The 24,459-nt window shown below is 37.0% G+C and overlaps 2 protein-coding genes across 3 annotated transcripts; one reads left to right on the forward strand and one right to left on the reverse strand.

Moving 5' to 3' along the window:
* Positions 1–3,420: 3,420 nt before the first annotated feature.
* LOC109070178 (cAMP-regulated phosphoprotein 21-like) lies at positions 3,421–14,457 on the forward strand. Of its 2 annotated transcripts, none has more exons than XM_042745753.1 (20): positions 3,421–3,572; positions 6,466–6,570; positions 6,677–6,721; positions 7,375–7,443; positions 7,714–7,819; positions 9,153–9,231; positions 9,308–9,367; positions 9,453–9,590; positions 9,667–9,766; positions 9,912–10,010; positions 10,092–10,129; positions 10,475–10,531; positions 10,897–11,069; positions 11,490–11,600; positions 11,738–11,886; positions 12,290–12,370; positions 12,825–13,055; positions 13,142–13,220; positions 13,517–13,632; positions 13,732–14,457. In XM_042745753.1, exons 2-20 carry the CDS (start codon positions 6,466–6,468, stop codon positions 13,951–13,953), a joined length of 2,058 nt encoding a protein of 685 aa, XP_042601687.1. In that variant the 5' UTR covers positions 3,421–3,572; the 3' UTR covers positions 13,954–14,457. The 2 variants fall into 2 exon arrangements, with proteins under 2 accessions (XP_042601687.1, XP_042601686.1); XM_042745752.1 differs by having other exon boundaries at positions 3,422–3,572; positions 6,309–6,570.
* Positions 14,458–15,256: 799 nt separating this feature from the next.
* Positions 15,257–24,346, reverse strand: LOC109070829 (cysteine and histidine-rich protein 1). Its single transcript, XM_042745754.1, has 4 exons — positions 23,497–24,346; positions 20,472–20,710; positions 17,750–17,961; positions 15,257–16,986 (listed from the first exon to the last, which is right to left on the reverse strand). Exons 1-4 carry the CDS (start codon positions 23,800–23,802, stop codon positions 16,595–16,597), a joined length of 1,149 nt encoding a protein of 382 aa, XP_042601688.1. The 5' UTR covers positions 23,803–24,346; the 3' UTR covers positions 15,257–16,594.
* Positions 24,347–24,459: the final 113 nt, after the last annotated feature.

The following is a 24,459-nucleotide window of genomic DNA, read 5'->3' on the forward strand; positions in this document are numbered from 1 at the left end:
CATAAATTGTCCTTTGACACTGTACTAAGCTAAACACAGTTGGCAATAGCATTGGAGTCTTTTCAGTTTAGTGTAATTGTTCATTTTGTATGTGATGGTGTGTTTTTGGTCAATTCTTTGAGGCCTCGATAATCCTCTAGTGAAAAACTTGATATGTGTCAGTCCTAGGTTTGTTTTTTGGACTGCAAAGACAATAGAAAGTTGTTTTTCTTGCTATAATTTCAAAGTACACTACCTTTTTACTCTATCAAATTAAATTCAAACTGGTTATTTGGGTAAAATACATCTTTTAATCTTGAAATCAGGAATGGATTTTAACAAGACTTTTATTTTGCTATTTGAATAAATGGGAATGCAAAAAATATATATTTGCGGTACTCTCCCATTCACTGCTCTTCAAGTTAACCCAATGATTTCTGCTGCTGAGAAACCCGGAAATGTGAGAAAGGTCTATTGAGATGGCAATTAATCAGAAACAAAATGTATATTTTACTATTAATTTTTGTTCTATATTTTACTCATACCACACATGAGAAAACTTACTCTGGTCTCTGGTCGTGCCTAGCCATGAGTCATTCTGCATGCATTTATTGTTAGTCAGATTGTTAACATTGCTGCTGGTGTGTTTACATATACTTGAAGGGGACAGAAATAACTTAAGAAGGATCATGGCTATTCATTGTATTCACGATCAACCTGCTGAAAGCTCATTTCCTGTTAATGCTTAATTTCCCAAACTCTTTTGACCTCAACCAATCAAACTGACAAAAAGCAGGTGTGAGATTCTCCCTATGCGTGTTTACCGTAAGAAAAATGTTCTATGGCAATGATGAGAGATTTATTGAGCGGGACAGGTGTGTGTATATAAGTATATAAATATCATATTTAAATAACATATTTAGGAGGGTCGACAGTAGCTGCGTTGTTGATGCACTGCCAAATCTTCTGACCTTTGACCCGTAGAGATGAATCCATTATGACGCAAGAGACAGAGTCATTAGTGAAAGCTGAGAGTGCAAGAGATGCTCTATTTGCATGTATGTCTGTATGTCTTTCAAGTTAAGTAAAGAGGAATGCTTTGATGTGCCTCGCCATTGATTGACCTCATACTGTAGCCAGACATACTGGGACGTTATGAACAAGTGTATTCCCAGCAGGTGCATGTCAGGACATCTCATCCTCAAGAGCACAAGTCACAGATTCTTGTGTAGTGAATATGGCCAAGTTATTTAAACATCTATATTTATGTAATGTAATAGCTCATCTAGAAATCAGATTTTCATATAAGGAACAGACTGCTGTGCATGAGAAATTCAATTAACTTTATGACACTTTAAAGGCACTGAGTGGGCACACTTTAACTTCTATAATTTAAGGTACATGTAGTCTATATTCATTTTACATATCTATTATTAATGTTTTCTCATTTGCTGATATTGCATTGTTTATGCACTGAATTTTTAAAAAAAAACAATTTTCACTCAGACTTTTAAGGTAGAAACATTGAAATATAGTATTCTCTTGTAAAACATGCTCCAATAAACATTCTTTACAAAAAAAATTACATGTTTATCTGTCTTAGAGACCAGCTGATGAAAATCTAAAAACATTACCAGATGGACTATAGGGGCAAAAAATAAATAAATAAATATATTGGTGCATTAAATACAGTGCATTAATTATTTTATCTTAATAAGATTTACAGAATTATTCAGACAGATGGATAAATATATTTATATTAATCATTCTTGCTTCTTAATGAGGGGCCTTCAACACAGTAGCCATTGACTTCCATATAATTTTTTCCATACTATGGATGTCAGTGGCTACCGTGAACTGTTTTGGTTACGAACATTGCTCAGAATATCTCTTGTGTTCAACAGAAAAAAGAAATTCATACAGATCTGGAACAACTTGAGGGTAAGTAAATGATGACAAATTATTATTATTTTTTTTTTTTGTGTGTGTGCACTATCCCTTTAAGTAAATTCAATTATGATTGAAGTATTAACTGAATACTGGAAGGCTAATAGCTGATACAAAACTGGGTTCTTCTATAAGACAAATACAAAAATATAGAAGTTTCTGTAGGATCGTTCTACCTCATCAGTCATGCCCACTGTCTCTCGCTCAGTCCTGTCAATTACACAATGGCAGCTGCACTGCCCAGCATCCCACACAAAATAAACAGCCAAAACACAACTGGCCACTGAGGGGAAAGGGAGAAATAATATACTATATTGCATTAAGATTCCTTATAAGCATGTGTAAGTGTGTGTGTGTGTACTGGTATTCACTACGTACCAAATGTCCCACAAGTATAGTAATATTGACCTTGTGGGTACATTTTTAGGTCCCCATGAGGACACAATCTTATAAATCTTACATAATAAATTGTTTTGAAAATCTAAAAATGCAAACAGTTTCCTGTTAGGGGTAGGTTTATGGGTAGGGTTAAGGTAAGGGATTGAAAATATAGCTTGTACAGTATAAAAACCATTATGCCTATGGAATGCCCCAATAATGAAAGGAATACCAGTGTGTGTGTGTGTGTGTGTGTGTGTGTGTGTGTGTGTGTTTGTTTGAGAGCAACAGACTGGGACTTTGGGCTGATATTACAAGTTCAACACTCATAACATACTTCAAAAACATAATGTTCTCCTTTTTTTGGCCAGAGTACACTATTAATTGTATTCATTTAATTAAGGAGACAACATCAGGTGAGTCTGTTTCACCCTCTTTTTCTATAAGCTGTCTTTATAGAAGAACATCTCTCTGATTCTCTGAAACGGTAAAGCCATATGGCAGAAAGAGAGGCACCATGCAGCTGTGAAGTCTAGTTGCGGTATATGCACCCATATATGTATGTGTGTGTGAGTGTGTGTGTGTCATTGTGAGTGTTGCATAATCTTTTCATCTAACAGGTGTTCATTGCAGTATTTGGTGGGTTCTCTTTGTGTGCTTTTGCATGAATTCACAATATGTTAGTATTTGTAGAAGAGAATATTAAACAGCCTATCCTTGATGCTGAAAATGGATGCGTTTTCTACATTAAATAAATGAATAGCCTACCTTTAAAAATGTGACCATTTCATGCAAAATATATAAAAAATATATATATATTTTTTTTATATAAACGTCTTGCAATGTGTGGAGACGCCTTATTAATCCATCATGATTTTACAGTTGTGATAATAATTGTAATAGCCTAACTGTTGCATTCTTTGTATGGAAGACAATCTAACATTGTGAATCAGGTTTAATTTTGTCAATGTATCAAACGTGTTATATTATATTTTTGTTTTTAATTTCCTCTAATTAATGTTGGGGGGGGTGTCTAGAATTCTTTTGCTTGAAGGCTCTCTTGGTGCTTGCGTGTTTTTGTGAGCGCGCAGCGTGATTGCCAGGAAGAGGCTGAGCGCACGAGCGCGCGCGCGTATTTAATTGAGTGTGTTGCGCGAGTCTGCACGCGCTCTGCTGTCACAAACAGAAGATGTTTGACAAGCTCACCAGGGACACAAGCGCTAATTTCTAACCATTTCAGTTGTTTGTCCCGGTCGCATTACATTAAGGTAAGTAAAGTTAGTTGTATCTCATGTTTTTGCTCATAATTAGAATAAATTCTATGCCGTAATGGTATCTATGCTTTATAGTGAGGCGTGTTGTTTTATGTGTTATAGATATGTGTAACGCTACTGCTCTCAGGCAAGATTTAGTCAGCATGACCACAATAATATCGCACTGCAAGGACACCTGTGTCTGATTCATTCTGGTATTAACAGTAATTTCCTGGAGTTCAAACAAGTTTGTGTTGACAAAACAAACTCAAACCTTACAAAAATATTGATTTTCATAGTGTTTGTGAAGAATGGTTCTGTTGCTCTATAGTGTAATATAGGGCTCAGGGTCGTTTAACAAAAGACCAATAGAAGCGTGGAGATCTAGGTTCGTTTTTAGAAAGCACAGCTGTTGCTTTTGCGTCGTCTCCGTGTGCGTCAGTGACAAGTCTGAGATCGCCAAACAGCCGCTCCAAATATAACGCGTGCCAGACTGTGCCCGGAATGCGACGTAGTGGTGGAAACCGAACCCCATCTCGGCTGCCGCACCTTCATCCTGGCAGACAGACACATAGCATCTCTGTACACAGATCTTTGCGCTATTCTGCAGCGCGCGCGCGTGCGTCTGTGTGTATGTGCACGCAACTTTCCCACAAGCTTTAATGTACACACTGCCTTCACAAGAATTACTATGGTAACCATAACGTTTGCTAAAATATTATATTAAATCCACTTATTGTTACTAGATTAAACCGAGTTTGCTTAATATTAGCGACAGCTGTCATAAAAATCTATTTTGGCACATTGTTTGAAGAAGGACAGTTCAGTTAAGCAATATTTCAGCACTGCTACATTCTCGTTATTGTTGCTTTAAACAGCAGGTCTATAAAAAGTAACTTAATATTGAATAACTTACGTTTCTGACATAAAATGACCTGTACGTTTTTATATTTCTTCTCTACGAAAAAAATAAATTAATTAATAGAACGGAGCGATTTTTCTTCTCCGCTCATAGAGTTCTGTAAATACTCCCCTGAATCGTAATTAGCCTACTACTCCGAAAGATTAATTATTATAATTATTAAAAATAATACATTTATATTTTCATATATTTTGGGGTGATTTTGTGATTATATGCATTAAAACAGCATGATAGCACAATAATAAAAATGTATACCCATATTTTTTTAGAATAATTTATTTACACTGTTAAAAATTAAGGTTAGGCGTATTCAGTAATGTCATAGAACACTTTTTGTTTCCCCAAAGAACCTTTAGGTAAACAGTTCTTACAGGAAACACTTTTTTTCTTAGTGTAAAAGAATATTTGTGCAATGGAAAGGTTCTGTGGATGTTCTTGAAATGCCAGTAAAGAACCTTTATTAGTGTATAGTACATATGCATACACTATGGTTACCAAGTAAATTTTATGTAAGCATTAATCAGTGGCCAAAAACCTAGACCAATGTGTTACTGCCCATCAGATGTTAGATGCATGTTAGATGGCATCTCTGTCACACAATTTTTTAGCATCTAATTTTTAGGCCACCTGTTTGATAACCCAGAGAAGACCTTGACAAAGATGCCAAGAGCTACTGCGGTGTCTGCATGTGTGGAGGCGTATGGCTTAACGCTGATGAAAGTGAGTCAGTGACTCAGTGGTCAGACATGAAGACGAGTTCAAACATGATGAGAGTGATGACATAAGAATGAAGGATGCAAACAGAGCTTGTGTGTATGTGTGCTTTCCATTTAGGGAGTCGTCATTATGGGAATATAATTTACAGCACCTGCCCCTGCTATGAAAGAAGTTGTACATAATGCATTCATAGAAATCCATGTTTGCAAACTGACTCGTCGCTGCAGACCTCTTACACGCATTGGTATTTTTGTCCAAATCAGCATACAGTATGTTGGTGGAGAGACCTGTGCTTCTCCAATGGTTTTGATTCAATGCTTTCCATTAAACATGAACACAGTAAACACTGATACAGCACAGTCCTAGAAATGGTTATCATACAGAATTAAACAAAAATGTCTTTAAGATCAATCATAAATGCATTAATATTACTATAAATTTCATAGACCCAAAATATGCAAAAAAAAAAAAAAAATTCAATTCACTTGGTTTTTATAGTTTGAGCATTTTAGTTTTTGATTATGAGTTTAATTTTGATGGTTTCAGCTAGTAATTCACACAACACATCATGTTTGGCACAGACAAACCTTGTTTGTCCTTGTTAAAAGTGAATATTTCTATTTACCTTGTGTAGTTTTGTTTATGATATGTTAAAATCTCTCTATGTTGGCATCTGTCTAATTTGTCTAGTTTTCTTTCAAATGACAGATGTATATAATTTATATAAAATATAATTTCATACACTACATTTAAATCAACATTAAAACAACTGAGTAATTTTCTCCACACTTTTAAACATTGATAAGCCTATTTATTTTGGTGTCACAACTACACAATTTTGTGGCTATAATAACTTTATTTTACCTTGAGCACAGGCAAGTCAGTTCATGAATGAATAAAAAAATAAGATGTCTTATTACTATTGATACTTGGTTGGAGGCTTAATTGGTTTAATCACTGATTTGAGCTTTTTTGACACTGACTGTGAGTTGGATATTTAAGTAAACCTTGCATAGTGCTCAGAGTAAATAAATGTTGACAAATCTGAAAAGGATTTTTGTTCTGAGTGAAAACATCACACAGATGTTTTTTTCTCTCCTTTACTAAATAAGAATCTGTCTAGCCATCTGTTCTGGCAAGAGAAGAGAAGGACAGAACGAGACAAAAAGAGAAAAGAAGCCATCTTGTTTTGGTAGTAATTGGCTTGGATGGTCATGGGGCATATGGTGGCCTATGACTGATATGACCTTTGAATCTGAAAATTTCAAGATGTCAGAAACAGGAGAATCTGAAAATATCCCAGAATGCACTACGGAGGAGACTTCACCTCCTTGTTGTACCACAGACTCAGAGGACTGTCAAAAATCCAGCCAGGTGATAATATAGATTCAACAACTTCCATCAATTCACTCACCTTGTTTCATTTCCTCCTATCATTTTCTTTTTATCCTGTTTATTTATTTATTTTCTCTTTGAGCAGCCAAATTCAGATGATAACCACGGACAACTCAAGAAGAAACTGAAGGTAGGATTGCAAATGAATCTAATCATTGAAGCACCCTCCCTATAGAGCATTCATTTCATTTATGAGTTTATTTTCCTTTCTAGCTTGCCAGACGTTTATGTTAGATTGATGTGGCTATACTCGGCAGAATATTGCTTTCTGAATCATTCTCTGTCTTCAGCGGGTAAATGCCATTTGCTGCTGACTGCTTAACCTCAACGGTTATGTGTCTCAGTCCAAATACCATTAGTAAACATAGCATTCACTCCCCTGGTAGTACAAAGTCACCCAAATCCATAATATAAATCACATCAGCAGCTTTTAGACAGTCTGGGACCAGGTCCAAACAGTTTAAAAATAGCGTACTTACATTTTTCACCCTGTAGTGTTGATCCAATGATCTAGAAATGCAATACAATTAAAACCATTCCTAGTTGCTACATTTACAAAATGAAACTTGTGAAACATTTAAAATCATATTTATAAAAAACAATGTCTTATCAGGTTAGTATTTCAACTACCATACCAAAAAGACAAAATATAAAGAATAATATTTTTTGTGTAATATTGTTGAAATAACAAATGTAGCAATAATGTACACTGTCTTGTCTTCTCTAGAAAAAAAAATATTTTCAATCATGGGGTTATTGAATGAATGTGTTTGTGTGTTACAGGCTAAAGGAAAATTAGTTCGGAGCACCGCTGTGTGTGATGAGTCTTTATCCACCGAGGAGAACAGCAAGGTAAGAATCATTCATAAACTAAAGACACATTTACAATCTTGCATTCACCATTACAGTAAATTTACATAGTCTAGTAGATGGATAGGACATATGTTAGTGAATCAAAACTGTAACCACTGATTTGGTAAGTGTTTAAACGATAAGTTTTCCAATGGTATTTTCTTAAATCATTATATTTAGTCCCCCAATCCTGAATATGCAGTTACATCTATTACATGCTTGAAGTGAATCATAGAGTTGTTGAAGGAATTCTGTTCTGTCTGGTCCTAGGAAAAAGAGAGCAAGACAACTGTATCTAGTAACCATGGTGACAGTCCTGCATGCAATGAGGAGGAGGAGACAAGCGTCACATCGAAAAAAACAAGTTTATCTAAAGGTAGTTTGCATTGCTTGTAGGTATTTGTGTATCATATTTGCAGACAACATGTGCACATGAAATACATACATATTTTAACTAGGGCTGAGAAAAATATTGCATCAATTTCTGAAATTAATGTGGGTTGTTGAAAGTGTAAAAGTAAGGCTTTTTTCAAATAAGTTTCAGAATGAACAGATTTTTAATTTAAAAAATACTTCCTTTGTATTGATTTTAAATTAATTTGAGGATATATACGCTACTGTTCAAAAGTTTGGAATCAGTAAGATTGTTAATGCTTTTGAACCAATGCTGTGTTTATTTGATAACAGCAATGTGAGTAATATTGTGAAATATTATTATAATTTAAGTTAACTATTCTTTCATAATATGTGACCCTGGACCACAAAACCAGTCTTAAGTGTCAGTTTTTTGAAATTGAGATTTATACATCATCTGAAAGCTGAATAAATAAGCTTTATTTTTATTAGGATCAGACAATATTTGGCAGAGATACAACTATTTGAAAATCTGGAATCTGAGGGTGCAAAAAAATCAAAATACTGAGAAAATCGCCTTTAAAATTGTCCAAATGAATTCTTAGCAATGCATATTACTAATCAAAAATTAAGTTTTGATATATTTACGGTAGGAAATTTACAAAATATCTTCATGGAATATGATCTTTACTTAATATCCTAATGATGTTTGGCATAAAAGAAAAATCAATCATTTTGACCAATACAATGTTTTTTTTTTTTTTTTTGGCTATTGCTAGAAATATACCCCAGGGACTTAAGACTGGTTTTATTGTCCAGGGTCACACATATACTTAAAATGTAATATGTTACTTAAGTCTTCAGGACTTATGATCCTTCAGAAATCATTCTAATGTGCTGATTTGGTGCTCAAGAAACATTCTAATTATGTTGTTTTGAAAACAACAACATTGTAACTTTCTGAATGTCTTGACTGTCACTTATGATAAATTTAATGCATCCCCGCTGAATAAAAGTATTAATTTCTTTCAAAATAAAACTTTTTTTAATGACCCCCAGACCATTGAACAGTAGTGCATATTTTATACAGCTTTTAATATTATGTGCAAATACTTGCAATTAATTGCAGAAAATGGTGATTTATTCATATATATATATATATATATATATATATATATATATATATATATATATATATATATATATATATATATATATATATATATATATATATATAATATATATATATATATATTATAGAATTTTTTCCTAATTGAGTCAAAGTCTTAATTTTACCTTGCTTCCTGTACTTTGCATATAAAAAATATAATTCTATGCATGTGTGTATTTTTTAGAGCCCAGTCTGGAGTACACAGACTCCACAGGCATTGATCTGGAGGAGTTTTTAATCACTACTTTGAAAAGCAGTCCCAGGTGGGTAAAAGTTTGAAAACATCCCTTCATTCTCCTCCTTCCATTTGTGCTGAATCAGTTTATTTTTGGATTGCAGGGACAGACTGATGCTTCTAAAACTCGAGCAAGACATGACTGACTTTATGACAGACAACAGGTATCGTTCCATGAATGTCTTTCATGCTTTTGAGATAGAGGTGTTTGTAATGCAATATAATGTGTCTCTTTTTCTCTCTTTATAGTTCCTATAAAAAGTTCCCTCAGATGTCCTCGTATCACAGGATGCTGGTCCATAGGGTTGCAGCTTATTTTGGTCTGGAACACAATGTGGATCACAGTGGAAAATCGGTTATCATCAACAAAACCTGCAATTCCAGAATGTATATGTCTGTTACAGAAATTATATATGTACATTTGATGAAGGAATGGATGTGAGTATAATATAATGTATTTCAGACCAGAACATCGGTTTGCGGAACATGTTCAGGAAGAGAAAACAGACGAAAGAAGATCAATACTGAAGAGAGACACCAGTCAGGAGAAAGAAGACAGTCAGGTTTGGACAAATACACACTTCACTGACCCATGACATTACCACTAGGGTACAAAAGAGCTAACAATTGCTCCTCTAATAGCTCTGATCTTTCCGGCTGGTTAATTTGTGTCTGCACGTCTCCTTTTTTTTTTTTTTTTTTTTATAGCTGAGGGTTCCATCTCTCAAAGAACAAATGAGGAGCAAGTCAATAGAAGAGAGAGAGGAGGAGTACCAGAGAGTCAGAGAACGCATATTCTCACAGGATGTAAGAAAATACCTACTTAAAATGCTCATACAGTAGTACATTAAAGCTTGGCTTCTGATTTTGTGCTCTTTTATTTTTCAGTCCACTTGTCTTTCTCAGAGTGTTTATATTGAGACCAGGTAAAAAAAATGTTTTTTTATAAATATAAAAGTAAATGTTAAATTCTTTATATAAATATGTTTCAAAATAAATATAATATTATTTTATATAATTAGATATTTTAATATCATTTATTATATAATATGATAACACTGTTTTGATAGTCAACTTTAGACTACTAACTCTATGTAACCTTGCAACGACATTGCAATGTTTTCTTACTGCTAATGTAATATCTACTTGGTTAATATCTGCTAAAATAAAAACAAAATTTGTAAATTTAAAAAATCAGTAGTTTGAAAACAATGTAATTGATTTAAATACGTAATTTTACCAGTATAATTATTTTTTTGTATCTGTTTGAGAGGTCTAGATGACAGCAGTATTCTCAGTGAGACCCAAAGAAGACGGCAGCTATTTAGGTGAGAAATGATTTTTCTCCATCATCCAACCCCTGAAGATATGTCAGAACAGAGTGTTCTCTGATAAGCTAAGCTTTTCTGATTGGCTAAAAAAAAGGCTGCTCCCCTGACTCAATAGCTGTCACAAACACAGGTGTTATTTCTCATGACACCTATTTCAGGAATATTAGGGACATTTTAAGTGTGGTACTACCCCCCCCCCCCCCCACACACACACACACAACACCAATATTGCTTCTCTTCTCTTTTTTGTGCTAAGAAAATGTGAAAACTGAAAGCAACTTACATTTTGAAATGTATTTAATATGAAAGGGAGGTCTTCTAACAAAAAGTAGGCACCAAACATGTTTCTGCCGTCCCGACAGGGGTAACAGGGATGGTTCGGGTCGGTTGTCCGGCAGCAGGCAGAGCAGCTTTGAGCTGGACTCTCACTGGAATGACCCTCGACCTTGGAGCAGCACAGATTCTGACAGCCCGACGTGGACCTCTAAATCTGCACACACTCGTTCAGACAGCAACTCCAAACTCTGCAAACCAGGTGCAAAAATAACACCAGCCATCATGTCCCTGTCAGAAAAAAAACAGTTAAAAATGCCACAAAGACAATCTGGGTGTTAACCTGAGAGCCAGTTATTTAAAGTGGGGTTTAGAAGTCTAATGAAAAAGCTTTTATTTTATACTCTTCTCAAATTTAACACAAATCAAAATCAAATTATATTTATTAGCATTCAATTGAAATGTTGTACTGAATGTAAAAAAAATACACAAAATGCTTTTTTGATTTAATGACAGTGGCACTCGAGTTGCATGAACTCCAACCTGATGCTGCTCTCCAGCATGATTTGAGTCACATGATCAGTGTCACAATTATCCTTATCTGATTAGTGACCTAGACATAGTGCAGAATCCCTCATAATTTTTCTGACCTGCCTTTGTTCCTGTCTGATCGATCTAACAGTGTCCGAGTCAGCTCTAGCATACGCTCCACCCAACAACAGCCCTGCTTACATTATCGTGCCTGCTGAGTCATCAATACCTCCTGGGAGCATCTTATTGAATCCAAATACAGGTACACACACATACACTCTCCTACACAACAGTACACACTCACAATTCCCTGAGTAGAAGCTGACTCATTGGTTCAAAATGACTGTAAGGATACACACCACATAATCTTTCTCATCCAACTATGGATATATCTTTTAGGGCAACCATTTCTAAATCCTGATGGGACTCCAGCTGTTTACAACCCACCAGTAAGTCAGAAGCCGTGTAACCAGCTTAACTCAGTACAGTCACAAGCCCCGCCCCCTCCACCTCAGCAGCAGCCAGTAGCAAGCCATGGTGTCCCACAGGTAAATAAAACATATAATGGAGACTAGTGGCATATAATATCAATACCGTATTGCTTATCTTGGTTTTTATTTGTTTGTTTATTATTATTTTTATTTTTTTGTTGATTTGGGATATTAATTTATTCATGCTTGCTTGCCTTATGTTTGCCTTATTTTCACATTTACTTTTGCTTTCATCTAATCTAAAGCTCACTTTAAGTTAACTCTTAACAACACAAAAAATTTAATAACACTGTTAAATGTAATCTTTAGCAAATATCAAAATGAATATCCATTTGCGAGTCCGTATTACAGAAACATACAGTTTCTGTTCCTTTATAACAGATGCTAAAATATTGATTTTAGTTAGGATTTTATTTTTTATCAACAAAATTCACAATCTGCCCTCTAATTCCTGGTTTAGGTTCAATACTCCTCTGTGACATACCTTCCACCTCAGCAGTTCAACATTTCTACCTCCCAGCAACAGCCAATAGAACAGACTGTGAGTGAGACTAAGTATTAATATTATCTAATTATCTAATATTATTTATATTTACATTATGACTTGTATAAAATATTTAGTATATACACCACCAATCAAAAGTTTCAAGGGTGCGTTAAACCGATCTAAAGTGACAGTGAAGGCATTTATAATGTTGTATCTATTTTTAATAAACAATGTTATTTTGATCTTTTTATTCATTAAAGAATCCTGAAAAATGTGACACTGAAGAATGGAGAAATGATCCTTAAACTTCAGCTTTGCCATCACAGGAATAAATTACATTCTAAAATATATTAAAATATAAAACGGTTATTTAAATTGTAATATTTCACAATATTACAGGTTTTACTGTATTTTTTTATCAAATAATTGCAGCCCTAATGAGCATAAGAAACTTATTTTTAAAAAAAACAACGCACATGTACATGACAAGCCTATTTTTGATTCTTAGAGGGAAGACATTACTGCTAAGTTTGGTCACATGACCTTGAGTCGCCAGTTGTCATCAGGGGATCTTCCAGATATGTCCTCATTCTACATGCAAGGAGCTCCACCCACACACAGCTATGCTCCGCCCCACCACAGTTATGCTCCGGCTCACCATTCAGACAGTTACATAACCCCTGGAATGACACTGGCTCCTCCCACAGCCCCGCCCCCTCTGAGTCAGCAGAGCAGCCAGGTACTTCATCATAAATGAGTAATGAGATAAGATGTAATGTCATACTGTATGTCTAATTATGAGTCAACTCTGGTCTCCCCTCTTAGGTTTCAGTGTACAGTTACCCTGTTCAGTGTGCCAGTGCATCTCAACAATACGCAGCAGCCAGTTACAACACACAAACAGGTACACATGAAGCCCCTCTGGATCCCTTACGCCTGAGTCCCACAGTAGTAGGGGAGGGGGCCGTTACACTGTAAGAGATGGTGGCACTGGTCTCACAGTGAACCGGTCTCTTTTCCTGCTATTCACTGCAGCTCTCTTATATATGATTGGTTCAAGTGTTGTGTGTTCATGCATAAAAATGCATGAATAAATAACCTTTAGCATATGTGGTTTTACTTTGCTGGCTATCATTTCGAGTCCATTGTCACTATACAGTTAATAAAATCTCACACATTCTTGTCCACTTTTTTTAACAGTATACCCGCCTGTCATGTCAAACCAACAAGGCTGCCCTGGCATGATGGGAAGTCAGATTCTACCCCAAACACAGCAAGGCATTGTGGGACCTTACCCATCTGTATCCTCCTATCAGGTACTGATGCAAAAAAATATATTAAAAAAGACATAACTCCAGGCAATGTCATTCTGAATTATAAAATGTATGTGCATGTGATTTTTCTCTTGTAACAAGGTACCACAGCAGCAACAACAACAACAACAGTCCTATCCTGCAATGCTGGTGTCAGGACAAGGTGGGCAGACACAGTGTTTGGTGCCCCCTGCTGGAGTTCAAGTATACTGCAACTCTTTGGCCCCTTCTTCCCCTCCACCACTCAATATGATGGGGGTCTCCTTCCAGTCAAGTAGCTGCAAAAATGGCTGTAGCGTTAATCAGAACCAGTGCTGGTACTAAAAGACACTGTGTTCACATATAGTGTTATAATGAAATCATCATATGCATTCAGTATTTGTAGCCACACGATAATTGTTCTCTACAGTCTGTAGCACTCGAGTCTGATGATAGCATCCTTCAGATTCAACCTTTTCTACTTTGTCAAAAACACGTTTCGATTTTTACTTTACATGGACATCGATAGCATCGTGTTTAAATTGCTATTAGAGCATAATTTATACTATTTATATTATTACTTGTTTTGCTTAATATGGATAAAATGTTATATTTGAATAGTATGTAATACTATATTTATCATGTTTATAGAGGGCTATATTACATAAATTGGGAATGAAACTAGATTGTGTTTTCCGTTATCAAAACAGTATGTCAACTGTTTTAAAAGAAATTTTGGTTTGTTTGTTTGTTTGTTTGTTTTACATAATTTTATTGGGATGTAACATTTGACCAGACTGGACAATATCTAAGTGGCATTTCTTAAATATATGGCCTTTTAAGTGGTAATCTGTTTGATGTCTTCTTGTATGTTTTACTTACATTAATACAGTGAGAGGCTACTGACATTCATTATGGGGTCAGCTGATGTCCTCATAGGGGTTTTATTGGGGTGTTGATTTTACATTGACATTGGCCTTTTCAGACATTCAGGGAAATGTAACTAGATTTTAGATGAGTGATTTTGATTAAATTAGTTTGATTACGATTTAGATATAGATTTGACAAGAATTCACTATAACGCGCTCTGTTGCTTCTAAGAGAGCGCTACAATAACAAAGCATTCATTTAAAATTAATTGTGAATCATTCAGACAAAATGAATTTTTTTATTAAAAAGATCCGAATCAGAACGATTCATCCTTAAATCGGACGTCGCTATTTATCACGTGAATTAAGGATCATAGAGAAGTCGCTAGGCAGCAGCAGCAGTGAAATTACTGACAATGAAGATACCTTCCGATGATCATCACTCATATTTCGGCAGATGTGTTTTCTATCAACTATTCAAAACTGAACTAGAACTGAAATTGTTCGCGATTCAGTTTGATTCATTCGGACAGCCAAAATTTCCCTGTTGTGTCCCACAGATGAAAAACTCTAGAAAGGTGTGGAACAACAGGAGGGTAAGTAAACGTGGACATAACTTTATTTTTGGGGGGTAAATTGTCCCTTTAAATAAAAAGCACGTGGTTTGTTACCCACATTACAAGATATGTTGACCTATAGTAGATTACGGTTTTAAACATGCATTTATCAGAGTGTAAAATAAGTGTTTATCCACAAGTAGTCAAGAAAGAAAGCAGTGACAAGTTTAAATGAGCTTTAATAGAAAGGCACATATACAGCCAGAGTGAGAATTAAAAGCTTTTAAATGCAGAAACAGTTTAAACTAAACTCCTCTAATCAGAAGTGACAGTCTCTGCCAGATCAGCTCAACTGTTTGTAGTTCTGTCGTTCATGAATTCAAGTATGTCAAAACTAAGTCACAGCCACGTTCATCCGAACTGAGATCCGATCACCCCATTGGCTCTTTTGTAACCCCCAGCTTTGCGTGTGTGTGTGTGTGTGTGCATTTTTAATGAAGGTATGAAAGAAGGTCATTTGTCTGTGTGTGTGTGTGTGTGTGGATGAGGGTGGAAGAAGGGAAGGGGTCTGTAACAATGGCTCAAAATCAAATCTTTCCAGTCTCGCAGTGAGTGAGAAATCTCGTTACCTCATTTATTAATACAGGTTAAATAAAAGCAATAAATATAAATATCTATAACCCAATGACATCATGAAGTGAGAAATGTACCTGTGTTCACAAACCAGGGGGGTTAAACAGGAAAAGATAATGAGGAAAACAATTCATAGGTGGGGGGAAAGGCAAGATTCACAGGTTCTTAAATAAACATGTTAATAAGGTCAAACTTAAGTTAGATTACAAGGCTTTTATGCTACACAACTAAAACTGTGCATTCCAGAGAGCACACTGAAAAACTAAAAACATGCAAAACGCATTCTTCGGGTTGTGGGTTCAGCAGCCATTTTGTTCAGCTTAACTGTACTGCACTTCAATGAAAATGGCCACCTTCACATACAAAAATACACTTAAAGCAGTTGCGGCCACTGCGCCGCAGCGTCTGTGGGAAAGCCTTGAGAGGAAGGTCTGAAAACTGAGTGAAAACACACAAACGCAGAGTTGAACGCTGCCTGAATGATTGGTTGCACTACACCGGTCTCTATCTCTAGCACTCGCTCAGCCTGGTTCCTTATATCACTCATCTTGTTGGTCTTTACTGACTTGACATCCATACAAACAGGCCCAAAAAACACACAAATACAGTCCCAGACTCTTGGTGTTGTTCATTCAGGCCCGTCCCGCTCTGTCAATGAGACATCAGCAGGGTGCTGGATGAGACTGTTGACTTTTTTTTTTGGCTGTAGAGGGTCTGAAAGCTAACCAGCAACAACACACACTCACACACAAACAAACAATCTACTGCAGTACTGATGGGTCGTATTCATCCTTCTTTTGCTCTCGTAGAGGTATCTGTGGTTCAGTGGTGCTTGTCTCCCCTCTTTGCTTCTTCATTGTTCACACCATCCCCTCTTCCTCCTACTGTCTTCTGATCCGTTTCTTCCATTCCCGTCGTCTCGTGCCTCTATTTCTGGATCTGAAAAATGAAGAGGCGGAGGTTGATGTTTTTGGCAGCCAGCAGCTTGTTGCACTCCACGCTGTCGCTGATGGGCAGCAGGGCGTACTCGGTTTCGTTGGCGTCGTTGGAGAAGACGTGGTGCTGGATGACAGGTTTGATTTTCACATCATCGTACGGGCCCTTCAGGAGCAGGAAGGAGCACTCCAGTGCAGAGTTCACTTTGCTCTTCAGGATGAGCTGGAAGGACAGCGTGCGTTTGCAGGACAGGTTGGGGTTGCGCTCCGAGTCATTGACCCGTGCCTTCAGCACCCAGGTCTGGTTTAGCACTGTGAAGCGCGGCGTCTCATAGTACAGTCGCGTGATGAAGTCATCAGTGCGGTACGGCCGGAACTGCACCTCTGGAATAAAGACGAATAAGATTACAGCTTGTTAGCTTACTTCAGCCCAGATTACTGCTCTTTAAATCAAGCAGTTTTCTTGTGGCTGAATAATATTCAAGTTCTAAAACTAAACAAGAATAGTTCTCCCAAAATTTTTTAATTTGCTGAAAATGTACTCCCCCTCATGCTATCCAAGATGTAAATGAGTTTCTTTATCAGAACAGATATGGAGAAATTCAGCATTACACCAAAGGATCCTCTGCAGTGAATGGGTGCCGTCAGTATGAGATTCCAAACAACTGATAAAAACATCATAATAATCAATTAACGTATTGTGAAATAAAATGTTTGTAATAAATCCATCAAGACATTGGCTTATAAATGGTGCTTGATCTATGCATATTTCTGAATCTCTGATTCAGATGAGACAACCTTTTTAACTGTAGAAAGCAATATCATGGATTGTGATGGAGTATTTTAGTTTTGAAATGAAAAATCATCTTGATGATGAATATATTTACAAACACGCAGCTTTTCACATCACAATATATTAACTGATAGACTGCAGTCATGTTTTTATCAGCTGTTTGAACTGTCATTCTGATGGCACCCATTCACTACAGAGGATCCACTGGTAAGCAAATAGTGTAATGCTGAATTTCTCCAAATCTGATGTAATGAAGAAATAACCTCATCTACACCTCGGATGGCCTGAAGTTGGGTGCATTTTCAGCAAATTTTTATTTTTGGGTGAAATATTTCCTTTAAGGTTTTTATGTACCTGTAAAACCGATCTTCTCAAAGCACAGCAGGCTGAAGATGCTGTTGTAGAGCTGTAGCTCTCTGCGATGGCTCTGGTCCATCTCATCCAGGATGCCCATCAGCTCCATGCCGGTTTTGGATGGGTGGGAACACTCTGCCTCATGAGCGCTGAGCTCATGGAACGGCCCCTGCCACGGGCAGCCAATCCGCTTGTACTTGCACTGCGTCACTCTATTTCCAATAGAAATAATTAAAGAATTGTCCAACCATCAACTCTAAAGATAAAGTATAAAATGAATAAGCATTGAATCAAGTAAATCATTTGTGAAAGCTATATTATCACTCATAAACTTTTCCAACTACACGCATCCATATAGTACACTCACATAAAGTGATATGTACTATATTACCATATCTCTAATAATTGATCGTTTACATCATTGCAAAATGTAAAAATATATTAACACCCAGCTCTAATCTGCTAAATGTGACTATAAAGGCCTATCCACACCAAGAACAATAATTATATCAGTGTCGTTATTTTATATATATATATATATATATATTAGTTTACACTTCATATATCTGCATTTATCTCGTATATCTTTGTTTCAATTTCTCCTTTTGAAGGACAAATATATAGTATTAAAAGCTGCTGATACGGACAGCTAATTCCTCTCAAGCAGACGCAAAAAGCACGTGTTAGTTTGCAGTCTGGTGAAGTCTGTGTGGTGTGTTTGAGGCTTCGAGCACAGCTTTTTTTCCAGATGCTGCTGATGCGAGGCGACAACACCATCGGCTTACCAGATTTTTTTTTTCTTTTTCTTTTTGAGTAAAGAAAATGCTGTACTTTATTATTATTCACAAATATTGTTCACAAATCTGTCTAAATCTGTGTTAGTGAGCACGTCTCCTTTGCCGAGATAATCCATCCACCTCACAGGTGTGGCATATCAAGATGCTGATTAGACAGCATGAATATTGCACAGGTGTGCCTTAGGCTGGCCACAATAAAAGGCCACTCTAAAATGTGCAGTTTTATCACACAGCACAATGCCACAGATGTCGCAAGTTTTGAGAGAGTGTGTAATTCGCATGCTGACTGCAGGAATGTCCACCAGAGCTGTTGCCCGTGAATTGAATGTTCATTTTTCTACCATAAGCCGTCTCCAAAGGCGTTTCAGAGAATTTGGCAGTACATTCAAATGGCCTCACGACCGCAGGCCACGTGTAACCACACCAGCCCAGGACCTCCACATCCAGCATCTTCACCTCCAAGATCGTCTGAGACCAGCCACCCGGACAGCTGCTGCAACAATCGGTTTCCATAACCAATGGCCAGCATACTCACCAGACATGTCACCCATTGAGCATGTTTGGGATGCTCTGGATGGGCGTATATGACAGCATGTTCCAGTTCCTGCCAATATCCAGCAACTTCGCACAGTCATTAAAGAGGAGAGGACCAACAGTCCACAATCAACAACCTGATCAACTCTATGTGAAGGAGATGTGATGCACTGTGTGAGGCAAATGGTGGTCATACCAGATACTGACTGGTTTTTGGACTTTATTGTGGCCAGGCTAAGGCACACCTGTGCAATAATCATGCTGTCTAATCAGCATCTTGATATGCCACACCTGTGACAGATTTGTGAACAATATTTGAGAGAAATAGGCCTTTTGTGTACATAGAAAAAGTCTTAGATCTTTGAGTTCAGCTCATGAAAAATAGGGGCAAAAACAAAAGTGTTGCGTTTATAATTTTGTTTAGTGTATTTATGTCTTTATGACTAGATGAGGAATAGGGGAATTCACTAAACAATTTAAAAGAGTTGCCACCACTGATTGCAATTACATATTTGCACCAAAGTCTCAATAAATCCATGGCCATCTTAGTAATATCAAATCACTCGAAAAATTTGAGCTTAAAAGCATCTTCTAAAAAATATTTTTACAATGCTAAATGTGTGCTTGTAATCATGTCTGGATTTGTTCCTGGTTGCATCAAAAGGTCAGTTTTACATTTATTTTCATTACATTTCACTAAAACAGACACAAACTTCACTTTTAAACAAAATGTTGACTGCTTTTTGCAAGTTGTAATAGCACAACATTGTCACCATGAAATCAAAATGGACAATTTTGTAGTATTTATTATAAAAGATTTATCTTTTTTTTTTTTTTTCTCTAAAAGAGCCATGCATCTTCATAATCTTTAATCAAAAACATTAACATTCCCGTCGCCTTGCAAAGACATCTCCTCTCCCATGACAAACACCAGCACAAGGGCTGGACAAAAACGGTTGTCCACTGGCCAGATGAGTTTCAATCCTTCCCCTCCAGCAACCTGTCACTCACAAGAAACGATCGCAAAAATTAGCAAACGGCAACAGTCTAATCAATTCCCGATTGGAGAAATGCAAGTCCCCATATTTCTTTCTCATTTAAGAAGCTGCCTCATTTGGATGAACGTTATAAAAGTGAGGAAAAAATGGTTGCAATTTCCATTTTATGCAAACTTTAATTAGCACTGGCTTTTAGGATAAAAAGTATTTTGGAATATAGCACAATCCATAGCAATACGAATTTACACTTAAAGGTGGCGTGTTGTGCTAAAAATGAATGAATTACAAACAGAGTGGCACAGCTATTTAGTGAATACACCCCTATGGCTTTACATATGTTGTACATAATCTGTCTGATTCGGGGGTCTGTTTTGTGAACTGGTGCAACAGTACCTGTCCTGGCACTCCTCTGTTTGATGGCGCTCGAGGCTGGATCGAGGGAACTGTTTGAGGCAGTAGCTGCACTCAGAGGGCAGTTCACTCACGGCTTTCTCCACCGCCAGGTTCCTGCAACACAGACTCTTACTGATCTCACAGCGGCAGTTGGGACACGTGGCCTGCTCCTCTTTTAGACGCGCATCAGCAAGCAGGTGGATGAAGCAGCCTGCGCACATCAGGTGCCCATTTGTACACTGTGAAATGAGAGCACACATCTTCACAGAGCTGAAACATTTTCACAAAGCGTTTTTACGCTAAACACAATGTATATGTTCTTCTCAAGGAGCGTGTTTTTAATAAATGTACTGTTCTTGTTATGATGGAATTTCCTAATTTTCCCCAAAAAGACACAAAGTAGTAGTTTCCTGAATGATTTAAGGAGAAATAAGGAACCTCAATTTTGCAACATCTGTACAACCGCTTGAATGTAATGTGGCTATGACAGCATGTTCATCTTTAAAGAGATCATATCACAAGGAAAGATGTTTTACTTAGAAGCATTACATAGTATGAAAACTTAGTGATGTCACTAATGAAATGCATCAACACATAGACGTCCACATTTACACATCAGTGAAGCCTACTGGGTGCCAAGTCACTGTGAGGTAATAAGGTAATTATTATTCCTAAACACAACTAAGTATAATCAAAATAAAGTAAAAAATAATGTAAAAAATGCTTGTCAAACCTTGGGCTGTTCCCCCAGTGTGTGGTCCCTTCTGCTCTGAATACACTTCCGTAAAGATCCCAAAGATTATCAACAAGTCGCTGAAGGTTTTTTTCGTTTTTTTTTTTTTTTGCAAGAACCCAATTCATTTCAGTCCAAAATTAACAGTATGTGCAGAGCATTTCAGCACAGAGAAAATGCTTAGCACTTTTGCTTAAGTGGATCTTAATGAGAAAAAGAATAATAATTATGAATAATAAAAAATGACCTCTTTATGGTAAGAGAGTTATTACGAAATCAATTTCAAAACCTTTCATTCCTTGTATAAAAATGTACTCTTACAGTCGTCAGTTGCTTTTATCTCACTTGTGTCTAACATCGCAATTTCAGTTTATACTTTATTTAAAGGTGTCCTTGTTACAGTGTAATTACACATTTAAATACTAATATCAAAATACTTAAATAAATACTAAGTAATATCAATTAACAGCTTGAACTAACTATAGGATTAGGATTTGGTTTAGGGTTAGTTGCATGTAATTATGCTTAATTTACTGTTATGCAACATGTAACAAGGACGATGTAAAATACATGTAACAAAAACATAATTTGTTAATGAATACAATACTTCCTCCATTTTATGCCACAACTCAATTAAAAAACAGCTTTTATTTTAAATGAGATTTTATTTTACTTGGCTAGTTTTAGTCATTTTCATTAGTTTTTGTTTTTAAAAATATTTCTATTTAGCTTTATTTTAGTTTTAGTAACTTTAATACTTTAACTTATTTTATTTTAGTCGCCAAAACAAATACTCTCAATTTCATTTCATTTCGTTTTTTATATAAAAAATATATTTTAGCTTCAATTAACAGAAATTATTTTAATATATTTAGTTTTAGTTAACTACAATTCAACTGACTATTCTAGTTTCATGATTAATTCAAAGTTTCCTTTGAATAACTGTTAGTAGCGGTTACTAATTCACCAGCTGATCTATAACAGACTTGCACTCTATTTACTAACAGCTTGTTTTCTTAAAAAAAAAAACGCTAGCTTCTCTAATCTTTTTGTATTCTGTTTTCTTTTTATTATAAAAATTAACAAAAGCAAAAAAACCTCTAACACTAGCTTGCTCTATTCCAATTTTATCTTATTATTTTATTTATTTATTTTTCGTCATAGCACTTGCATATCATTGCTCTTTTGTTGATTCTGATGGCTTCCATTGTCCTCATTTGTAAATGGCTTTGGATAAAAGCGTCTGCTAAATGACTAAATGTAAATGTATAACCCAGGAGGTAAACTGCAATGTCAAGTCTGTGTTTGATTAATTCAGTGAGCAGCTGATTTGAGTTCTTCGTGGCTTGTTTGTTTTGCTTCAGGGTGTGCACGTGTTCGCCTCATTTGATGGGATTCAAATCCTGATTCAGTAATAAACGGATTACATGGCATGAGCTTCATAGCGCTGATGCAGTGTGACACAACCTCCCTGAATCACATGCTACTTTCAGGGGTCAGTGTGAGAGGATGTCGGTGTATCTCATGCACTTGTGTTTCATTTGTGTATCTAAAATTTCCTCTCTAGTTTCAGTATAGGCCTGTCAGTGCCGCAATCATCACATTGACACATGCTCAAACAAAAGACCACTTTATTGTGGATTTATTCAATTATCCAAACACATTAGATTAATAAATGGACACAAAATGTTAACAAGGGTATGCAAACACTACAACAAAGTGTGTTAAAGAATGAGATGAAGTTCTTTTACTGCTGGTTTAGCCTGTGGATTCAGAGGGATTATATGGGGTGCATATTTGGGGGAGGGGTGATCAGGAGAAGCCAGCAGTGATAGGGTTACACGGGTCATGTGACCACCCTAATTGTCACATTTGCCTTTGAAGGCAAAAAACAGCTGCTCAGGTCAGTATTACATCTGAGTGTAACATCTGAAGCCTACAAAAAAATACCTTCATACCAGCTCTTTAAAAAAAATGTAAACGTACCTGAAATGGCAAATGTGTGCATAAGCATTTTATTAGACATATAATCACACATTATGAGTCACAGACAGTGTGTAATCACCTGTAATGTTTAGAAATAGACAAACAATAGACAAACAATCACAATGACAAAAATATTCACAATTATAATCCCCTTTGTCTCATCTCTATAATAACGGACTGTATATATCTTGCATTCCAAGAGGACGCTGTGTTATTATGAACTTTTATATCTGCATTGTGTTTATGATATATAGATCATGCATAAGGATTTCTCTGCGCTGTAAGCTTCATAATGGCGTTGTTTACCTGGTACACCGAGGCTTTAGGCAGGTCCAGACACACCGTGCAGCACAGCACCGAGTACAGGCGCTCCTCGAGCTTCCCCGCTTCTCCTTCCTGCTGCCTCACGCGCTTCTTGGGCGGCGCGTCCGGGTCGGCCTCGGAACCCGAACCGTCTCTCCGCACACCGGACTCCTCCTGGATACCCGCCAGTCCGGCGCTCCCCGGGCCAGCGTCCAGGGCGCCCCCCACAGGACCGACACCCAGACCCGAGGATGAGGAGCCCGGGGCGGCCGCGACGCCTAATTCCATCCGCTCTTCCATCGAAGACATCCGACTGAGTCACGGGGGATATTTGGGCTGACCGAGCACAGGATCCGCTGATTGTCAGGGTGAGATTTCCAGGATTTTTCAAGCTACTTGGCCTGTAATGATGGGGGTCTGGACAGCCAACAATGCACTCAGCTGCAAACCATCAAGCGTCAGTTCAAATAGGTAAATTTTGGGTAATATGACACTAAGTTATGGGACAGTGAGCAGAAATTCATCTGTGTTTTACTGCGGTTTGGCGTGCATGGATGCCTGTGTTTTTTTGGATAGCTCTCAGGTAAGCTTCAGCTCTCAGCTTGTGAAGAGGGAGAAAAAACAGCTAAGCCTCAACAAAACAACAGGCTGTTGTATAGTGCCGTTATCCGCCGTGACAGCACGCGCACAGCGACTCTCCGAGACCCAGCCGGGCTCTTCTCCTCCGGTCCACCTTCCGATCGCAACCGAGCCACTCCGACGCGATCCGGATTCGCCGGAAAGCCTAAAAGTTATCAGTTTGCTACAGAGTCTCTTCGATAGTCCTTCCCTTAATCTACACTGCCATCTTTGTTTTTTTCCTGTCTGTCTCCTCCTCTCCCCGTGTCCGCCCGTCCCTCTCTGATTCCGCCTATCCGAGCTCGGTTTACTCGGAGCGGAGTGAAGATTAGGCGAATACCGTCGACC

Source organism: Cyprinus carpio, chromosome B19 (genome assembly GCF_018340385.1).
Source record: "Cyprinus carpio isolate SPL01 chromosome B19, ASM1834038v1, whole genome shotgun sequence".
In the NCBI taxonomy this organism is placed as follows: Eukaryota; Metazoa; Chordata; class Actinopteri; order Cypriniformes; family Cyprinidae; genus Cyprinus; species Cyprinus carpio.